This window comes from Rhinoderma darwinii, chromosome 12, assembly GCF_050947455.1.
Source record: "Rhinoderma darwinii isolate aRhiDar2 chromosome 12, aRhiDar2.hap1, whole genome shotgun sequence".
Classification (NCBI taxonomy): Eukaryota; Metazoa; Chordata; class Amphibia; order Anura; family Rhinodermatidae; genus Rhinoderma; species Rhinoderma darwinii.
In genome coordinates, this window is record NC_134698.1 from 2,639,400 (window position 1) to 2,658,892 (window position 19,493).

At 42.1% G+C, this 19,493-nt stretch overlaps 1 protein-coding gene and 1 long non-coding RNA gene across 2 annotated transcripts in view; one reads left to right on the forward strand and one right to left on the reverse strand.

The window, feature by feature from the left end:
- The window catches only part of LOC142665294 (uncharacterized), a 31,041-nt gene extending 28,567 nt beyond the window's left edge, over positions 1 to 2,474 (reverse strand). Inside the window, exon 1 of the long non-coding RNA XR_012851463.1 lies at positions 1,670 to 2,474. This is a non-coding gene — a long non-coding RNA (uncharacterized LOC142665294). The remainder of the gene's footprint in view (positions 1 to 1,669) is intronic.
- LOC142665291 (NACHT, LRR and PYD domains-containing protein 12-like) overlaps positions 1 to 19,493 on the forward strand; it is a 169,360-nt gene that overhangs the window by 90,555 nt on the left and 59,312 nt on the right. The window contains exons 10-16 of the mRNA XM_075844941.1: positions 1,650 to 1,820; positions 2,813 to 2,983; positions 3,103 to 3,273; positions 3,391 to 3,561; positions 3,676 to 3,846; positions 3,969 to 4,139; positions 11,115 to 11,285. Of these exons, the coding sequence (XP_075701056.1) occupies positions 1,650 to 1,820; positions 2,813 to 2,983; positions 3,103 to 3,273; positions 3,391 to 3,561; positions 3,676 to 3,846; positions 3,969 to 4,139; positions 11,115 to 11,285 (1,197 nt within the window). The remainder of the gene's footprint in view (positions 1 to 1,649; positions 1,821 to 2,812; positions 2,984 to 3,102; positions 3,274 to 3,390; positions 3,562 to 3,675; positions 3,847 to 3,968; positions 4,140 to 11,114; positions 11,286 to 19,493) is intronic.

The following is a 19,493-nucleotide window of genomic DNA, read 5'->3' on the forward strand; positions in this document are numbered from 1 at the left end:
GCTTTTGCCCATATTAATCTTTTCCTTTTATTAGCCAGTCTCAGATATGGCTTTTTCTTTGCCACTCTGCCCTGAAGGCCAGCATCCTGGAGTCACCTCTTCACTGTAGACGTTGACACTGGCGTTTTGTGGGTACTATTTGAAGCTGCCAGTTGAGGACCTGTGAGGCGTCTATTTCTCAAACTAGAGACTCTAATGTACTTGTCTTGTTGCTCAGTTGTGCAGCGGGGCCTCCCACTTTCTACTCTGGTTAGTGCCTGTTTGTGCTGTCCTCTGAAGGGAGTAGTACACACCGTTGTAGGAAATCTTCAGTTTCTTGGCAATTTCTCGCATGGAATAGCCTTCATTTCTAAGAACAAGAATAGACTGTCGAGTTTCACATGAAAGCTCTCTTTTTCTAGCCATTTGGAGAGTTTAATCGAACCCAAAAATGTAATGCTCCACATTCTCAACTTGCTCAAAGGAAGGTCAGTTTTATAGCTCCTCTAAACAGCAAAACTGTTTACAGCGGTGCTAACATAATTGCACAAGGGCTTTCAAGTGTTTTCTAATCATCCATTAGCCTTCTAACACAGTTAGCAAACACAATGTACCATTAGAACACTGGAGTGATGGTTGCTGGAAATGGGCCTCTATACACCTATGTAGATATTGCATTAAAAACAGACGTTTGCAGTTAGAATAGTCATTTATCACATTAACAATGTATAGAGTGGATTTCTGATTAATTTAATGTTATCTTCATTTAAAAAAACTGTGCTTTTCTTTCATAAATACGGAAATTCCTAAGTGATCCTAAACTTTTGATCGGTAGTGTACGTATATACTTTAGGGATTATATAAACATAATATAAACTTTATACATTTGCTATCGCTTTAATCGTGTTCATTGGCAAAATAACGTTAACATGTCTTTTATTTTCACAAAAACTACAAAAACGAAACCCAAAAAAGAGCATGAACAAATCAGTTTTTTTTTCCCAGTCGATTATAAGGTACAATAAATGGTGGCATGAAAAACTACAACACATCCCGCAAAAACAAGCCCTCATACGGCAATATCTATGTAATAGTAATGGCTTTTGGAAGGGGAGGTGGAAAAAGCAAAAATAAAAGTGTGAAAAATAGCTGCAGCGGGAAGGGGTTAATTTCTATTTCTGAATAGTTTTTCCCATTCATCTCTATAGAGAATAACCACAGAAAATCCGTGACAGACAGGGGGATCTACATGTAAAGAAACCAGGAGGAGATTATCCACATTGTGTGACCGGAGGTTTTATAATCACATTCACTACAATTACACATCTGTCTGCTGAGATCAACTATAAGACAGCAAAACTGCTCCAGAATGCTCAATGTGAATGTTCCCTAATCTGCTGCCTGATATAATAATGTAGCTGACAGGCGCTGGCATTATTACCCGGACCGGCGCGGTTCTTTTGATGATCTAAGTTTGTGCCACAATAATAGCATTGGGACTGGGTCTTTTGGCCGTAATAATGTGGATCTTAAAATGCGGTTATGTAGTGATGATATTTATGGATTTTACTGACAGCCGGGGACATTTTCTCTCCACATTCACAACCTACAGATTTTATAGTAACGCTCTGTGAACTCGTCACTCACATCTCATCTTCTTCTTCTTACAGTTTGGATAATAATGATCTACCTGGCACTTCCTGCATCCAGTTGGCATCTGGAATAAGGAATAATCGGTCCCTGAAGAAACTTCACCTGTCTAATAACCGTCTGTCTGGTCCTCACCTCAGTGACTTGATGGAAGCTCTGTCCAGTCCAGACTGCGGGACAGAGGAATTACAGTGAGTATAAGAGATGTGTACAGGACCGAGACATGTGGGGGGGCACAAGTTATACATGGATTTTATTCTATTTTATGCTCCGCACCACTGTTATGTCTATGAAATAAACTGCTGACCGCTCAGGGGTGTGTCCTACCAGACGCCGTGTCCGTGTCCTACAAGGGGCTGTGTCCTACCAAGGAGCATGTCCTACCATGTGGGCGTGTCTCTCACTTAGATTTTACATACAAATAAACAATGTTGGTAAATCTCAGTCACTATTTAGCATATGTTGAGAAAATACACCGGTCCATCAAGTCCAACCTTTCTCAATCATTTACACTTTTTCATTGCTTAATTTGTTATAACCCTCAATGCCATTCATCAGTAAATATTCATGTAGCCCTATTTTAAATTCTGACATGGTCCCTGCCATCACTACCTCTTGGGGTCGGGCATTCCATAGTTTGACCACTAACTGTAAAGCACCCTTTCCTATATTGATGTCTGAAACGTCTTCCACACGCAATGAATGTCCCCTGGTCCATTGTAGAGTCCTTGGAAGGAACAGATCATGTGCTAATTCTTTGTATTGGCCACACATATACATGTTAATAAGAACCTCTAAAGGATCTTTGTCCAAGCTGAACCAGTCGCCCGCCTTTGAGCCCTCTCCAGTTCTCCTACATCCTTTTTACAATGTGGAGCCCAACATTTAACTCCATATTCAATATGTGGCCTTACAAGGGATTTATAGAGGAGTCAAATTACATTTGTATCACAGGTTTTTATCTCATTTTATACACCCTGAAATCTTTGTAGCTGCTGCCTGACATTGAGTGCTGCTGCTTATCTTATTTGTAACCAGAATACCCAAGTCCTTCTCTTGTTCCATTATCCCCAGTTTTATTCCATTTAATGTATATGAATTCATACTATTATTGCGGCCCAGGTATATTACTTTACATTTATCAACATTATATTTCACACCACATCTCATCTTCTTCTTACAGTTTGGGTGATAATCATCTACCAGGCACTTCCTGCATCCAGTTGGCATCTGGAATAAGGAATAACCGGTCCCTGAAGAAACTTCACCTGTCTAATAACCGTCTGTCTGGTCCTCACCTCAGTGACTTGATGGAAGCTCTGTCCAGTCCAGACTGCGGGATAGAGGAATTACAGTGAGTATAAGAGATGTGTACAGGACCGAGACATGGGGGGGGGGGCACAAGTTATACATGGATTTTATACTAACGCTCTGTGGACACGTCACCCTCATCTCATCTTCTTCTTCTTACAGTTTGGGTGGTAATGGTCTACCAGGCACTTCCTGCATCCAGTTGGCATCTGGAATAAGGAATAACTGGTCCCTGAAGAAACTTGACCTGAGTAGTAACCGTCTGTCTGGTCCGCATCTCAGTAACTTGATGGAAGCTCTGTCCAGTCCAGACTGCGGGATAGAGGAATTACAGTGAGTATAAGAGCTGTGTACAGGACCGAGACATGGGGGGGGGCACACGTTATACATGGATTTTATACGAACGCTCTGTGGATGCGTCACCCTCATCTCATCTTCTTATTCTTACAGTTTGGGTGATAATCGTCTACCAGACACTTCCTGCATCCAGTTGGCATCTGGAATAAGGAATAACCGGTCCCTGAAGAGACTTCTCCTGTCTATTAACCGTCTGTCCGGTCCTCACCTCAGTGACTTGATGGAAGCTCTGTCCAGTCCAGACTGTGGGATAGAGGAATTACAGTGAGTATAAGAGATGTGTACAGGGCCGAGACATGGGGGGGGGCACACGTTATACATGGATTTTATACGAACGCTCTGTGGACACGTCACCCTCATCTCATCTTATTCTTGAAGTTTGGGTGATAATCGTCTACCAGACACTTCCTGCATCCAGTTGGCATCTGTAATAAGGAATAACCGGTCCCTGAAGAAACTTGACCTGAGTAGTAACCGTCTGTCTGGTCCTCACCTCAGTGATTTGATGGAGGCTCTGTCCAGTCCAGACTGCGGGATAGAGGAATTACAGTGAGTATAAGAGATGTGTACAGGACTGAGACATGGGGGGAGGGGGGGCACACGTTATACATGGATTTTATAGAAACGCTCTGTGGACGCGTCACTCACATCTCATCTTCTTATTCTTACAGTTTGGGTGGTAATGATCTACCAGACACTTCCTGCATCCAGTTGGCATCTGGTATAAGGAATAATCGGTCACTGAAGAAACTTGACCTGTTTGATAACCGTCTGTCTGGTCCTCACCTCGGTGACTTGATGGAAGCTCTGTCCAGTCCAGACTGCGGGATAGAGGAATTACAGTGAGTATAAGAGATGTGTACAGGGCCGAGACATGGGGGGGGGGCACACGTTATACATGGATTTTATTCTATTTTATGCTCCGCACCATTGTAATGTCTATGAGATAAACTGCTGACTGCTCCTTCATCATAGTTGCCGGGGACTCTTTGATGATCCACACAAATTGTGCCATGTCCTACTGAGGGGCGTATCCTACCATGTGGGGGCGTGGGTCTCCCTGAGGTTTTACATACAAATAAACAATGTTGGTAAATCTCTATTTACCGTATACTGATCAGTTAGATCTAAGGGATTGATATAAAATAACAGGTCAGGCTAAATAAAGACGCTCCACACCCGAGAATGAAAAGACCACAGCCTTGTATAAGCACTGCAGCCCCCCAGCTACCTGCACCACAGACCTATTGACTTGTCAGGACCCCCACAAATGAGAAATTAAGAAAAACTGTTCTGTGTGAAGTTTTACAATTTTTATAACACATTGGAGGAGGGGTATAAGGAAAAGATTTCCAAATGGGTGATATTAAAAGGATGTAGAAGATTAGAAAAACATAGCTGCTTTCTTCCTAAAACAGCGCCACACCTGTCAACAGGTTATGTGTTGTATTGCAGTGCAGCTCCATTAACCCCTTCCCTCTTTGGCCACTTTTGACCTTCCTGACTGAGCCTCATTTTTCAAATCTGACATGTTTCACTTTATGTGGTAATAACTTCGGAATGCTTTTACCTATCCAAGCAATTCTGAGATTGTTTTCTCGTGACCCATTGGACTTTATGTTACTATTAAAATTTGCTCGGTACATTTAGTATTTAATTGTGAAAAACACCAATTTAGTAAAAAATTTGCATCTTTCTAACTTTAAATGTATTTGCTTGTAAAACAGATAGTAATAGCGCACAAAATAGTCACTAGTTCACATTTCCCATATGTCTACTTAGTTTGAATCGTTTTTTTGAACATTCTTTTCTTTTTCTAGGACGTTACAAGGCTTAGAAGTTTAGCAGCAATTTCTCACATTTTCAAATTTACAAAGACATTTTCAAAAGGCTATTTTTACAGGGGCCAGTTCAGTTGTGAAGTGGCTTTTAGGTCTTTATATATTAGAAAACCCCAAAAAATCACCCCACTTTAAAAACTTCACCCCTCAATGTATTCAATACAGTATTTAGAAAGATTCTTAACCCTTTAGACGTTTCACAGGAATTAAAGCAAAGTAGAGGTGAAATTTACAAATTTCATTTGTTTTTTTGCAGAAATTCATTTTTAATCCATTGGTTATTTTTTTGTGACACAATGTTTTACCAGAGAAACGTAACTCAATATTTATTGCCCAGATTCTGCAGTTTCAGGAAATATCTCACATGTAGCCCTAGTGTGGTAATGTACTGGAGCACCGGCCTCAGAATCAAAGGAGCACCTAGAGGTTCTTGGGGCCTTATTTTTCTTAGAATATATTTTAGGCACCATGTCAGGTTTGAAGTGCTCTTCAGGTGACAAAACAGTGGAAATCCCCCAAAAGTGACCCCATTTGTAAAACTACACACATCATGGAAATTATCTAGGGGTATAGTGAGCATTTTTATCCTACAGGTTTATTGCAGAAATTATTGGAAGTAGGCCATGAAAATGAACATCTACAGTTTTTCAAAGAAAATGTAGGTTTAGCTAATTTTTTCTCAAAAGCACCACAAAATTGTAAAGCCGCTTTTTCCGAGTAAAATAATACCCCACATGTGGTCATAAATGGCTGTTTGGACACACGGCAGGGCTTAGAAGGGAAGGAGAGCTATTTGGCTTTTGGAGCTCAAATTGAGCAGGAATGGTTTGGGGAGGCAATGTCACATTTACAAAGCAGTGAAAACGCCCAAAAAGTGACTACATTTGGGATACTACACCCCTTGAGGAATTAATCTAGGGGTGTAGTGAGCATTTTGACCCCACACGTGTTTCATAGATTTTATTTGAATTGGGCAGTGAAAAGCAGGGAAGGGACAGTAGGAAAGTAGTGTGGTTAAATGGAATGTAAAAAATAAAAGTTTAATGAATAATAAAATGTTATATGATAAATATTGAGTGCCAATGATCCCTCACTTAGCACTGACGACAAATTAATGTCTTCCAATTATACATATATGGAGTATGCTAATTATAAGCCTATAACAATTGTTGGGCAAGTTACAAATATCCTGGATAGGTGAATCCTGACCAAAATTAACAAGTGTCGACCACCTATTGTTGCATTAGAAATTCAGTTCAAAAAGACATAGTTGAATAATGTCGATTGTTGGTAATAATAACTACAGTGCTAAATGCCTAAGGTAACGGTCAAAAGTATCCCTCTAATGCCAATTGGGAATTATAGGCTGTAACTGTGTCCTTATAACCCATCGGGGATTAAGCACTGTGCCACTGTATTAGTCCAACAGGGCACAATCCTTGTTAATCTCCATGCTTAAAGGTTCCTTAACCGGGCTGTAAATTGAAGCCCAGTGGTGGAGGGACCCGTTCAGGATAAGAGACTCGGCGTAATCGTGATTAGTGCCATGTGGAATAAATTCTGCATAGAGAGTGACGGTTTGATGGGCTGTGATTAGCTGACAGTGAAATGTCAGTACACCTCAATGTGGCTCCTATTGCTCAAACAAGGTATGAATGGCCACACACTCCGTGTGCAGCCACAGCGAGAAGAGCGATGGTAAGTGCCTGACGCCGGCAGATATTCTGCCAAAAAATAGTATTTGAGTAGGTACGGGCTAGAGAACCAGTGTACGGAGTAAGTATGAGAGTATAACACACCCGACCATGTAATATATGTACATGTGCTGAGCACACACATGTACGGACGTTCTCATCATGTAATATATGTACACGTGCTGAGCACACACATGTACGGACGTTCTCATCATGTAATATATGTACACGTGCTGAGCACACACACGTACGGACGTTCTCATCATGTAATATATGTACACGTGCTGAGCACACACATGTACGGACGTTCTCATCATGTAATATATGTACACGTGCTGAGCACACACATGTACGGACGTTCTCATCATGTAATATATGTACACGTGCTGAGCACACACATGTACGGACGTTCTCATCATGTAATATATGTACACGTGCTGAGCACACACATGTACGGACGTTCTCATCATGTAATATATGTACACGTGCTGAGCACACATGTACTGACGTTCTCATCATGTAATATATGTACAGGTGCGGAGCACACACATGTACGGACGTTCTCATCATGTAATATATGTACAGGTGCGGAGCACACACATGTACGGACGTTCTCATCATGTAATATATGTACACGTGCTGAGCACACACATGTACGGACGTTCTCATCATGTAATATATGTACACGTGCTGAGCACACACATGTACGGACGTTCTCATCATGTAATATATGTACACGTGCTGAGCACACACATGTACGGACGTTCTCATCATGTAATATATGTACAGGTGCGGAGCACACACAAGTATGGACGTTCTCATCATGTAATATATGTACAGGTGCGGAGCACACACAAGTATGGACGTTCTCATCATGTAATATATGTACACGTGCTGAGCACACACATGTACGGACGTTCTCATCATGTAATATATGTACACGTGCTGAGCACACACATGTACGGACGTTCTCATCATGTAATATATGTACAGGTGCTGAGCACACACATGTACGGACGTTCTCATCATGTAATATATGTACAAGTGCTGAGCACACACGTACGGACATTCTCATCATGTAATATATGTACACGTGCTGAGCACACACATGTACGGACGTCTCATGTAATATATGTACACGTGCTGAGCACACACATGTACGGACGTTCTCATCATGTAATATATGTACACGTGCTGAGCGCACACACGTACGGACGTTCTCATCATGTAATATATGTACACGTGCTGAGCACACACACTTACGGACGTTCTCATCATGTAATATATGTACAGGTGCTGAGCACACACACGTACGGACGTTCTCATCATGTAATATATGTACACGTGCTGAGCACACACATGTACGGACGTTCTCATCATGTATTATATGTACACCTGCTGAGCGCACACACGTACGGACGTTCTCATCATGTAATATATGTACAGGTGCTGAGCACACACATGTACGGACGTTCTCATCATGTAATATATGTACACGTGCTGAGCACACACACGTACGGACGTTCTCATCATGTAATATATGTACACGTGCTGAGCGCACACACGTACGGACGTTCTCATCATGTAATATATGTACAGGTGCTGAGCACACACATGTACGGACGTTCTCATCTTGTAATATATGTACACATGCTGAGCACACACATGTACGGACGTTCTCATGTAATATATGTGCACGTGCTGAGCGCACACACACATGTACGGACGTTCTCATCATGTAATATATGTACACGTGCCGAGCACACACCTGTACGGACGTTTCATTATGTATTATATATACACGTGCTGAGCACAAAAATGTACGGACGTTCTCATCATGTAATATATGTACGCGTGCTGAGCCCACACATGTACGGACGTTCTCATCATGCAATATATGTACACGTGCTGAGCACACACACGTACGGACGTTCTCATCATGTAATATATGTACACGTGCTGAGCACACACATGTACGGACGTTCTCATCATGTAATATATGTACAGGTGCGGAGCACACACATGTACGGACGTTCTCATCATGTAATATATGTACACGTGCTGAGCACACACATGTACGGACGTTCTCATCATGTAATATATGTACAGGTGCTGAGCACACACATGTACGGACGTTCTCATCATGTAATATATGTACACGTGCTGAGCACACACATGTACGGACGTTCTCATCATGTAATATATGTACACGTGCTGAGCACACACACGTACGGACGTTCTCATCATGTAATATATGTACACGTGCTGAGCACACACACGTACGGACGTTCTCATCATGTAATATATGTACAGGTGCTGAGCACACACACGTACGGACGTTCTCATCATGTAATATATGTACACGTGCTGAGCACACACATGTACGGACGTTCTCATCATGTATTATATGTACACCTGCTGAGCGCACACACGTACGGACGTTCTCATCATGTAATATATGTACAGGTGCTGAGCACACACATGTACGGACGTTCTCATGTAATATATGTGTACGTGCTGAGCGCACACACACATGTACGGACGTTCTCATCATGTAATATATGTACAGGTGCTGAGCACACATACACATGTACGGACGTTCTCATCATGTAATATATGTACACGTGCTGAGCACACACCTGTACGGACGTTTCATCATGTATTATATATACACGTGCTGAGCACAAAAATGTACGGACGTTCTCATCATGTAATATATGTACGCGTGCTGAGCCCACACATGTACGGACGTTCTCATCATGCAATATATGTACACGTGCTGAGCACACACATGTACGGACGTTCTCATCATGTAATATATGTACACGTGCGGAGCTCACACATGTACAGACGTTCTTATCTTGTAATATATGTACACCTGCTGAGCACACACATGTACGGACGTTCTCATCATGTAATATATGTACACGTGCTGAGCACACACATGTACGGACGTTCTCATCATGTAATATATGTACACGTGCGGAGCTCACACATGTACAGACGTTCTTATCATGTAATATATGTACACTGGCTTTTTTTGTGGGACAACTTGTAGTTTTTATTGGTACGATTTTGGAGTACAAGCGATGTTTTGATCACTTTTTATCATTTTTTTGAAGGCAGGATGAACAGAAAACAGCTATTTTGGCATTTGTTTTTTTTATTTTATATTTTATGGCGTTCACAGTGCGGGTTAAATAATGTAATAGCTTTATAGTTGGGTTGTTACGGATGCAGCGATTCTAAATATGTGTAATTTTTTTTTCATAATTAACAATTTTTTTATGTGTGGAATTATTATTATAAACTTTATTGAACTTGTTTTTTTTCTATATACTTTATTAGTCCCACTAGGGGACTTTACTATGCGATCATCAGTATTGCATTGTATTATGCCTGTCAGTGTAAAACTGACAGCCACCCGTTAGGCCATGCCACTAAAGGCAGACCTGGGGGCCTTTGTTAGGACCCCAGCTGCCATCCAAGCCGTTAAAACCCTGCAATCGCATCACGTGGGGTGAGAGAGGGAGTCCCCTCCAAAACCACTTAGATGCAGCGCTCGCTATTTAATGCCACGTCTAAGGGGTTAAACGGGCGGATTTCGGTCCGCCCACTCGAGCAGCGCTACTCCAAGCACTCAGCTACCTCCGGTAACGGAGAGCAGGGAAATTTTACTGCTCCCGGCGGCACGGTTTTATAATGATGTAGCGCCGTGAAAAGGTGTATGCATCAGAATAAAGCCTGTTAGTGGTCGCCGTGAAAAGGTGTATTGGCGGTCACTAACAGGATAAGATGTCCTGATCTTGTAAACGGCTGTGACCTGTACAACTCCGTGAAAGCAGAACCACATGTGACCTGTAATAATGTGAAGACGGAGGGGAATGGAGGACACAGGGGCCACAGACTGAGATCTACAATAGATGGTGGAGGAAGGAGAGTTCTCAGCGACTGGTGACACAAGTTCCTCCATCCAGCTTTATGACTATTCTATATTCCATGTGCTGCAATAATCACCGATTTATGACATGCCATAAAGTGAGGACAATAGTCAGGAATTCTGTATTTCTAGAAAGTGGGTTTGGTGTCAGTGGACATATCATCATATAGCTGCCGGCATTCCTGACACCCACCACACACAAGAGGTGTATGACATTGTCTAGTGATGACATTTATGGATTTTACTAACAGCCGGGGACAATTTCTCCCCGCATTCACAATCTACAGAATTTATAGTAACGCTCTGTGGACGCGTCACTCACATCTCATCTTTTTCTTACAGTTTGGATGGTAATTATCTACCAGACATACCAGATGCCAACTGGATGCAGGAAGTAAGGATTGACCGGTTCCTGAAGATACTTGACCTGTCTGGTAACCTTCTGTCTGGTCCTCACCTCAGGGACTTGATGGAAGCTCTGTCCAGTCCAGACTGCGGGATAGAGGAATTACAGTGAGTATAAGAGATGTGTACAGGACGAGACATGGGGGGGGGGGCACAAGTTATACATGGATTTTATTCTATTTTATGTTCCGCACCATTGTTATGTCTATGAGATAAACTGCTGACTGCACCTTTATATGTGACATCTCTACCAATGTCTGACTGTCTCGTCTCCTCTCTATGTCATCTAACACGGTTATTATTACTATTCCACTATTTAGGGCTGGGAAATATAGCCTAAAATTAAATTCACGATTATTTTTAGCCATATGGGCGGTATTTGATTTTAATCTCAATTTTCATATTTTTTGATAAACAAATTCGAAAAAATACCAAGACTCTATACAATTAAGTATTTTCTTTTATACTGTTTTACCTTGGAGCTTTTGGTGCCTAAGTGTAAAAAGTTATATATATAGACGAATGGCTAGGCCATTCCAAAACTTTGATCTTCTTCTGGTGAAGCCATTCTTTTGTTGATTTGGAGTCGTTGTCATGCTGAAAGGTGAAATTGCTCCATCTGTTCAGCAGAGACTGCAGGTTCTGTGCCAATATTGACTGATATTTGGACTTGTTCATAATTTCCTCCACCTTGACTAAAACCACAGTTCCAGCTGCAGAAAAACAGCTCCAAAGCATAATGCTGCCTCCTCGTGCTCCATAACGCCGTCTCCCCCGTGCTCCATAACACCGCCGTCTCCCCCCGTGCTCCATAATGCCGCCGTCTCCCCCGTGCTCCATAACGCTGCCGCCTTCCCCGTGCTCCATAATGCCGCCGCCTCCACCGTGCTCCATAACGCTGCCCACACCATGCTTCACTGTGGGGATGGTGTTCTTTTGGTGATGTGCAGTGCTGGCTTTGCGCCAAACATACCTTTTGGAATTATGGCCAAAAAGTTCAACCTTGGTCTTATCGGACCATAACACGTTTTTTCACATGCTTTTGGCAGACTTGTTGTAGGTCTTTGCAAAACATAGCCGGGCAAGGATGTTTTTCTTTGTTAGAAAAGGCTTCCGTCTTGCTACACTAACCAAAACAACAGACTTATGAAGAATACGGGAGGTGCATGGGGGAGGATCCATTGAGCGAACAAGACTATCGAGGTGGTCCTGTTGTGGCAGGAGGTGAAGGGAACAAGTGAGCCCTAATCTACCCACCGCCCTGTCCCTGCCTACTTGCAACGACCCGCCCTAGGCGACGGGGTACAACTTGGCGGCGGTCCCTACGCTGACTAAGTGTAAGGGGATACAAACAGGGAACAAGCAAGGGAAGGGGCAGTAGCCCACGGAACACCGTGAGGAAACGGAGTGGTGAACGAGCCAGTCAGGATCAGGATGTAGTGGAGTATACAAACGCAGAGCATGGAGCAGGAAGCAAGCCAGGGGCAGAGCGAAGCAGGATAAGCGGGAACTGAAGCAAGGCAGAAGCACGGCAGAAGCAGGCTGGAGCAAGGCAGCAGTGGGGCCAGGAATCCAAGAAGAATAACAAGCAATGAGTAAGAGAAACCGGCAGGTATAAATGGACAGGGGGCGGAGCTAACTCCGACTGACCAGGCCGCGATAGGCTCTCCCACTCCTGAGCCTGCCACCCTGATTGGTGGAAGCCGGTGTCAGTCTAAGAGGTCTGGCCTCAGGTGTCAACTGATTAATCCTGGGAGTATCCACAGACGTAGTGCCTGGCAGATCCTTTACAGGTCCCACAGATGCTCAATTGGGTTCAAGTCTGGCAAATTAGCGGGCCAGGGAAGTACTTGCAAGTCTTGGTCGTGCTCTTCCAACTTCTGTCTGACATTTCTAGCCGTGTGACATGTCGCATTGTCTTTCTGGAAAATTCCATCTGCCCCAGAGAAGACAAACATCATGTATGGGTGAATGTGATCTGCAGTGATTAATTCATACACGGTTCAGAGTGCTTTCCACATGGATGAGTTGCCCAGAGAATGCCATGAAAAAAATTCCCCAGACCATAACGCTGCCGCCACCAGCTTGTGTTCTTCCAGCAATGGTTGCCAGGTGTTTGTTTTCTGATAGTTCTCGCCTGACACGCCAACGTCCATGCGTGAAAATGAAGCAGAAAATGTGACTCATCGGAGAAGACAACCCTTTGCCAATCATCGGTGGTCCAAATCCGATACTGCCATGCAAATGGAAGCCTTTTTTTACTAATGTACCTTTGTTAGCATAGGAGCAGTGACCATCTGTCTGCTTCGGAGCCCCATACGCAGTAGGATTTGCTAAACTGTTTTAGACACACATCTGGGAGCCCCCTGGTTGATTTTCACGGTGAGGTGCTCCAGTGTCATTCGTCCCTCGCACACCTTGTAGCTGACATTCACCTTTCACATCAATGGCACGTGATGCTCTGCAGTTTCCACGTCTGTTATTCAGATTGGTGCCATTTGTCCACTCACTATACACTGTCACCACAGCAGCACGCGAATAGTTCACAAGCTGCGCTGTTTGAGAAATACTGACGCCCTTGGCCCGAAAGCCAATTATCATCCCTTTTTGCAGTTCTGATCGCCTCTTTTACCCTTGGCAACACCAAGTGATATGTGATCAGACAGCCTATCGCAGACCTTATATACCCGCCAAGCCAACCCACAACATTCATGGGTTACACGCTGCCGAAGTTAACAGTAGGAAGTGGTCATAATAATGGGACTCCTCTTATCAGTAATTAGAGATAGTCCAAAGGGAGCACCAAGTGCTCCCTGTGGACTGTCTCATATACCAGTCAAGTGTGGACTATCAAGTACAAATACCAGTCAAAAATCAAAAAAGCCAAATAGAAAATTAACCCCTTCCCGTCGTAAACAACTTTCAGATTTAAATTTTCGTTTTTTCCTCCCCACATTCCAGAAGCCATAACGTCTTTATTTTTCCGTCGATTATAGTACTATGAGGGCTTGATTTTTGCGGGACGAGTTGTAGTTTTTCGTAGCACCATTTATTTTGCCGTATAATGCACTAGGAAACGGGAAAAAAATTATTTGTGGGGTAGAAAATGAAAAAAAAAACAGCTATTCTTCCATGGTTTTTTGCGCGCCGTTTTTACGGAATTCACTGTGCAATTAAAACAACATGTTAACTTTATTCTGTGGGTCAATACGATTACGGCGATACCAAATATATATTGTTTTTTCTATATTTTACTACTTTTACATGTAAAAACCTAAGTGTAAAAAAGAAAATTTATTTTGTGTCGCCAAATTCCGAGAGCTATAACTTTTTTATTTTTCAGTCGATTAAGTGGTATGGGGGATTATTTTTTGCGGGATAAGCTGTAGTTTTTAATAATACCATTTTGGTGTACATGCGACGGTTTGATCACTTTTTATTTCTTTTTTTGTGGGAGATTAGGTGACCAAAAAATAGACATTCTGGCATTTACAATTTTTTTATGGCGTTCACCGTGCGGGTTAAATAATGATATATTGTAATAGTTCAGACTTTTACAGACGCGATGATAACAATTATGTTTGTTTATTTTTACTTTTTTTATAAGTCCCCCTAGGGGACTTCAACCAGCGATCGTTACATCGCTTGCACGATATACTGCAATACTAATGTATTGCAGTATATCGTGATTCTGACAGGCATCTATGATCTAAGTTTGGGTCACAAGAACAGCGTTGGGACTGGGTCTTGTGGCCATAATAATGTGGATGCTACATTTTGTCTGTCTGAATGACGGTGGCAGATCATCATTAGGGCCCAAATCGCACATGACCGCACGGGCCCCCGCATGCCCGGTGCCAGGAACGCACCTGCCTTGAGGCGAGGTGAGCTTCTGGCCTCAGGAGTCCGGGTACAGTATTTCTAAGGGGGCGGCACAGCAGCTAAGAACTGCTATCCGACTCCCAGCTATTAGCAGCCGTGGTCTGTGCTACTTTAGAAGCTCCCCCTCCAGCCCCCCTTCCCTACTCTTCACTCCTCTCCTCCTCCTGCTGCGGTTACCAGTCATCCGGGCCGGACTGAGACAAAAAAACAGCTCTGGCACACAAGCCCCAGCAGCCAACACACTGTCTAAATCCGGCCCAGGCCCTAAGCCCCCCTGTCACAGCACACCGTGCACGTCCGTCGATCTGGTCCAAAGTGATTTCTGTTGAATGTCAGATTACCGCACTTTTTTATGAGGTGAAAATGCGTTCCGGTGGAGCAGCGAGCTCACAGCTTATGTGCTCAACATTCAGCTTCCCCATAGAGCAACACCTACGGGGTGACGGAAAGTGAAACTTGATTGAGTGATAAGTATATTGCTGAAATCTGCAATGTTCTGTAAAAGAGAACTGCTTCAGCCGCATAAGTAACTTTCTTATACAGCAACCTCCTCACTACACGCTCCACCCAGCGAGGTATCCTCTCAGACAAGGCCACTTTTCAGGATTTGAACCAGGGTCCACACAGAAGACACTGCTCAACCCCTTTAGGACACAGCCTGTTTTGGCCTTGTGGACACAGATGATTTTTTCAAATCTGACGTGTCAATTTATGTGGTAATAACTCCGGAATGCTTTTACCTATCCAAGCCATTCTGAGATTGTTTTCTCGTGACATATTGTACTTTATGTTAGTGAATAAATGTGGTCGATAAATTCAATATTTATTTGTGAAAAAAATTTGCATTTTTCTACATTTAAATGTATTTGCTTGTAAAACAGATAGTAATACCACACAAAATAGTTACTAGTTAACATTCCTCATATGTCTACTTTTATGTGTGCATCATTTTTTTTCACGTACGTTTATTTTTCTAGGACGTTACAAGGCTTAGAACGTTAGCAGCAATTTCTCATATTTTCAAGAAAATTTCAATAGGCCATTTTTTCAGAGACCAGTTCAGTTCAGTGAAGGGCCTTATATATTAGAAAGTCCCCATAAATCACCCCATTTTGAAAACTGCACCCCTCAGGGTATTCAAAACCACATTCAGAAAGTATTTTAACACTAGAAAACTGAGAAACGGAGGTAAAAAGGATTAGGGATAAAGAGAATCTACATAATAGCAAGAGGAAGTCCATTTATCCCAAGAAAGACATTGTGACACATGGGTACTTTGCAGGAAAAGTGTTCGTTCCATAATACAGTTAATATGCTGGGATGCAGGAAAAGAAAGAGTCTCCACGGGCGCTGCTGCACTGAGTACGATGTTTTTCAATACATGAATAAAATAAATTCACGTAAGAGTACAAGTGAATAAAAAATGGGTTTATTGATAATAGAGCTACGCGTTTCAATGCCGCACCGGCATCTTCATCAGGCCATAAAAAAGTACAAAAACGACACTGCTTAAATAACAATACTATTAGAAAAAAAACCGCCAATGTGACCGGGGTCAAAGAACTTCAATGGCGTAATAGGTCAAAGTTTAAACTTAGAATATCGAGATCAGTAAAAACAATACGCGGTTTCTACATATGAGAGCAAAAAAACAGTGACTAACAATGATAAAAAGATAAAAACATGAGATATTAATAAAAAATGACATAATAATATAAAAACACACTGACAATTGTAGCACGGCACACTGAACATCCAAAAGGATGTTAAAAACGAAAACATCGATTTGGATGTCAGAATAACAACCATTATAATGCTGAGAGACACATGAATCCATTTGGGTGCATAGACAAATAAAAAAAAGAGACATCGGTAAGGATGCCAAAATAACATCCATTTGGATGTTAAACCGAAACATCCATTTGGATGTATAAAGAACATCCAATTGGATGTTAAAAGATCAGCGCATCCATTTAGATGCATAAATTAAATATGAGACATCCATTTGTATGCCGAAATAACATCCATTAGGATGCTAAAACAAAAACATCCATGTGGATGCATAAGAGAAATCCATTTGGATGCTAAAATATTAGACATAATTTTAAAGCAGCAGAACACAACGGGTAACATAAAAAAGCCGCAAATGGAGCGATTACACATAGACTAAGTTGTTGTTAAGACAGTAATAACAAACAGTATAGAGAATGAACTTATAATATAACAAAATAGGATAATGCATTGTTGAAACTATGTAAAATTATATGAAAAGAATAAGTATATAAAAGTTGAACTAAACAGAATATATACATATAAAAATTATTACAATGGAATTCGAGGAGATAAAATATTGTACGATTCAATAGAAAAACGGAAAACCATAATTATAATGAAAATGAAAAAAAGGGCTAGCAGAGTGCTATAACTTACTGAGAGATGGTAGATGAATATGTAGGTATACCTGAGTAGGGGACCACTTAAAATTCATATAGAATACACACTTGGAAGGGGAGGAATAGTAGTCATGGATAGGGACAAATATCTAGAGGAGACTTTTAGGATTCTTGGTGACAGCCACTTTTATCTTAGATTAGCAGAAACCCTCTACCTGCGCATACACTCAAATATGTTAACCTCATTGACACAGCTTTTCGTGATGGTTTGATCTCCAAAAAAGAAAAGGGTTTTCTTAATGTACCTTTTCCCAATATGCCATTTATGTATCACCTTCCTAAGGTGCATAAATCTATTACAAATCCTCCTGGATGCCCAATAATCTCTGGAATTGGGTCTCTGACCAGCAATCTCTCGCATTTTATCGACCTTCATCTTCAACCTCTAGTGGTTAGCCTACCCTCATACCTTAAAGATTCTACACAAGTGATAAGGGAGCTTCATTCAACTAATATTACTAATTCGATGTATCCCATTAATTTTTTAACTGCAGATGTAACAGCATTATATAGCAATATTCCCCACTCCCAAGGTCTTGAGGTTATTGAGTCTGCACTATCTATTAAAACCCTTATGCCCGACAGTCAAATTAAATTTTTAACAAAATGTGTTGATTTTATTCTTAACCATAATTCCTTTAGTTTCGACAACAAATATTTTAACCAAATCAAAGGATGTGCGATGGGTTCGAGGTTTGCGCCCTCTTATGCAAATCTTTATATGGGATCCTTTGAAGATATGTATATTTACTGTGATCACCCTTTTAGAAATAATATTTTATTTTATAAACGCTATATTGATGACCTTCTCTTCATTTGGAAGGGTAATGAGGCAGAGGCTGCGTCCTTCATTGCATTTTTAAATCAGAATATTCTAGGATTATCTTTTACACACACTTTTTCTGCTACCTCCATCGACTTTTTAGATCTGACCATTACCTTTGACACTACTACCAATAGGTTCGTAACCAAGACACATTTTAAATCTGTAGATGTCAACAGTTACATTAATTTTAACCCCTTCCCGACATTTGTCGTAAGTATACGTCATAGAAAGCCAGTGCTTCCCGCAAAATGTCGTATACTTACGACAAATGTTTGGCACCGGCTCAGAAGCTGAGCCGGTGCCATCATCTTCGGATCTCAGCTGTATCTCACAGCTGACATCCGACTGTAACGGCGGGGACCGAAATTAGCTTCGATCCCCGCCGTTAACCCCTTAAGTGCAGCGCTCACTCAAACACGAGTGCTGCACTTAAGGTGTTTGCAGCTCATCGGAACCCCAGCAATGAAATTGCCGGGGTTCCGGTGGCTGCAATGGCAACCGGAGGCCTAATACTGGCCTCCCGGTCTGCCTAAAACCGAAGGCGGTAGAGATCCGCCCGGCGGCGGAGCCTGATCGGCTTCCGTAGCTGCCGGCAAGATGGCGCCGGGTCAGGAGCTGATCCGGCGTCATCAGCGGTGGAAGTCAGCTGTATGTTACAGCTGACATCCACCTGTAACGGCAGGAACCGGAGCTAGCTCCGATCCCTGCCATTAACCCCTTCGATGCAGCAATCGAAAGCGATTGCTGCATCGTAGCGGTTACTAGCAGATCGCCAGCCCTGACAGGCAATCAGGACTGGCGACTGCTGTTATGGAAACAGGAGACACAATGGTCTCCTGCTCTGCCATTACGGAAGCCGATTTAGGCCCCGCCGGGAGGCGAAGCCTAATCGGCTTGCTGTCAGTGAATGACTGACAGATCTAATACATTGCACTACGTAGGTAGTGCAATGTATTAGAAAAAAAAAAATCTGACAGCTCGACCTTCAAGTCCCCTAGTGGGACTTGAGAAAAAGTGTAAAAAAAGTATAAAAAAGTGTAAAAAAAAGTGCAAAAAATAAGTTTGAAAACAATAAAAGTTTCAAGTAATCAAATAAAACACAATCCCCCTTTTACTCTTATCAAGTCCTTTATTATTGAAAAATAATAATAAACC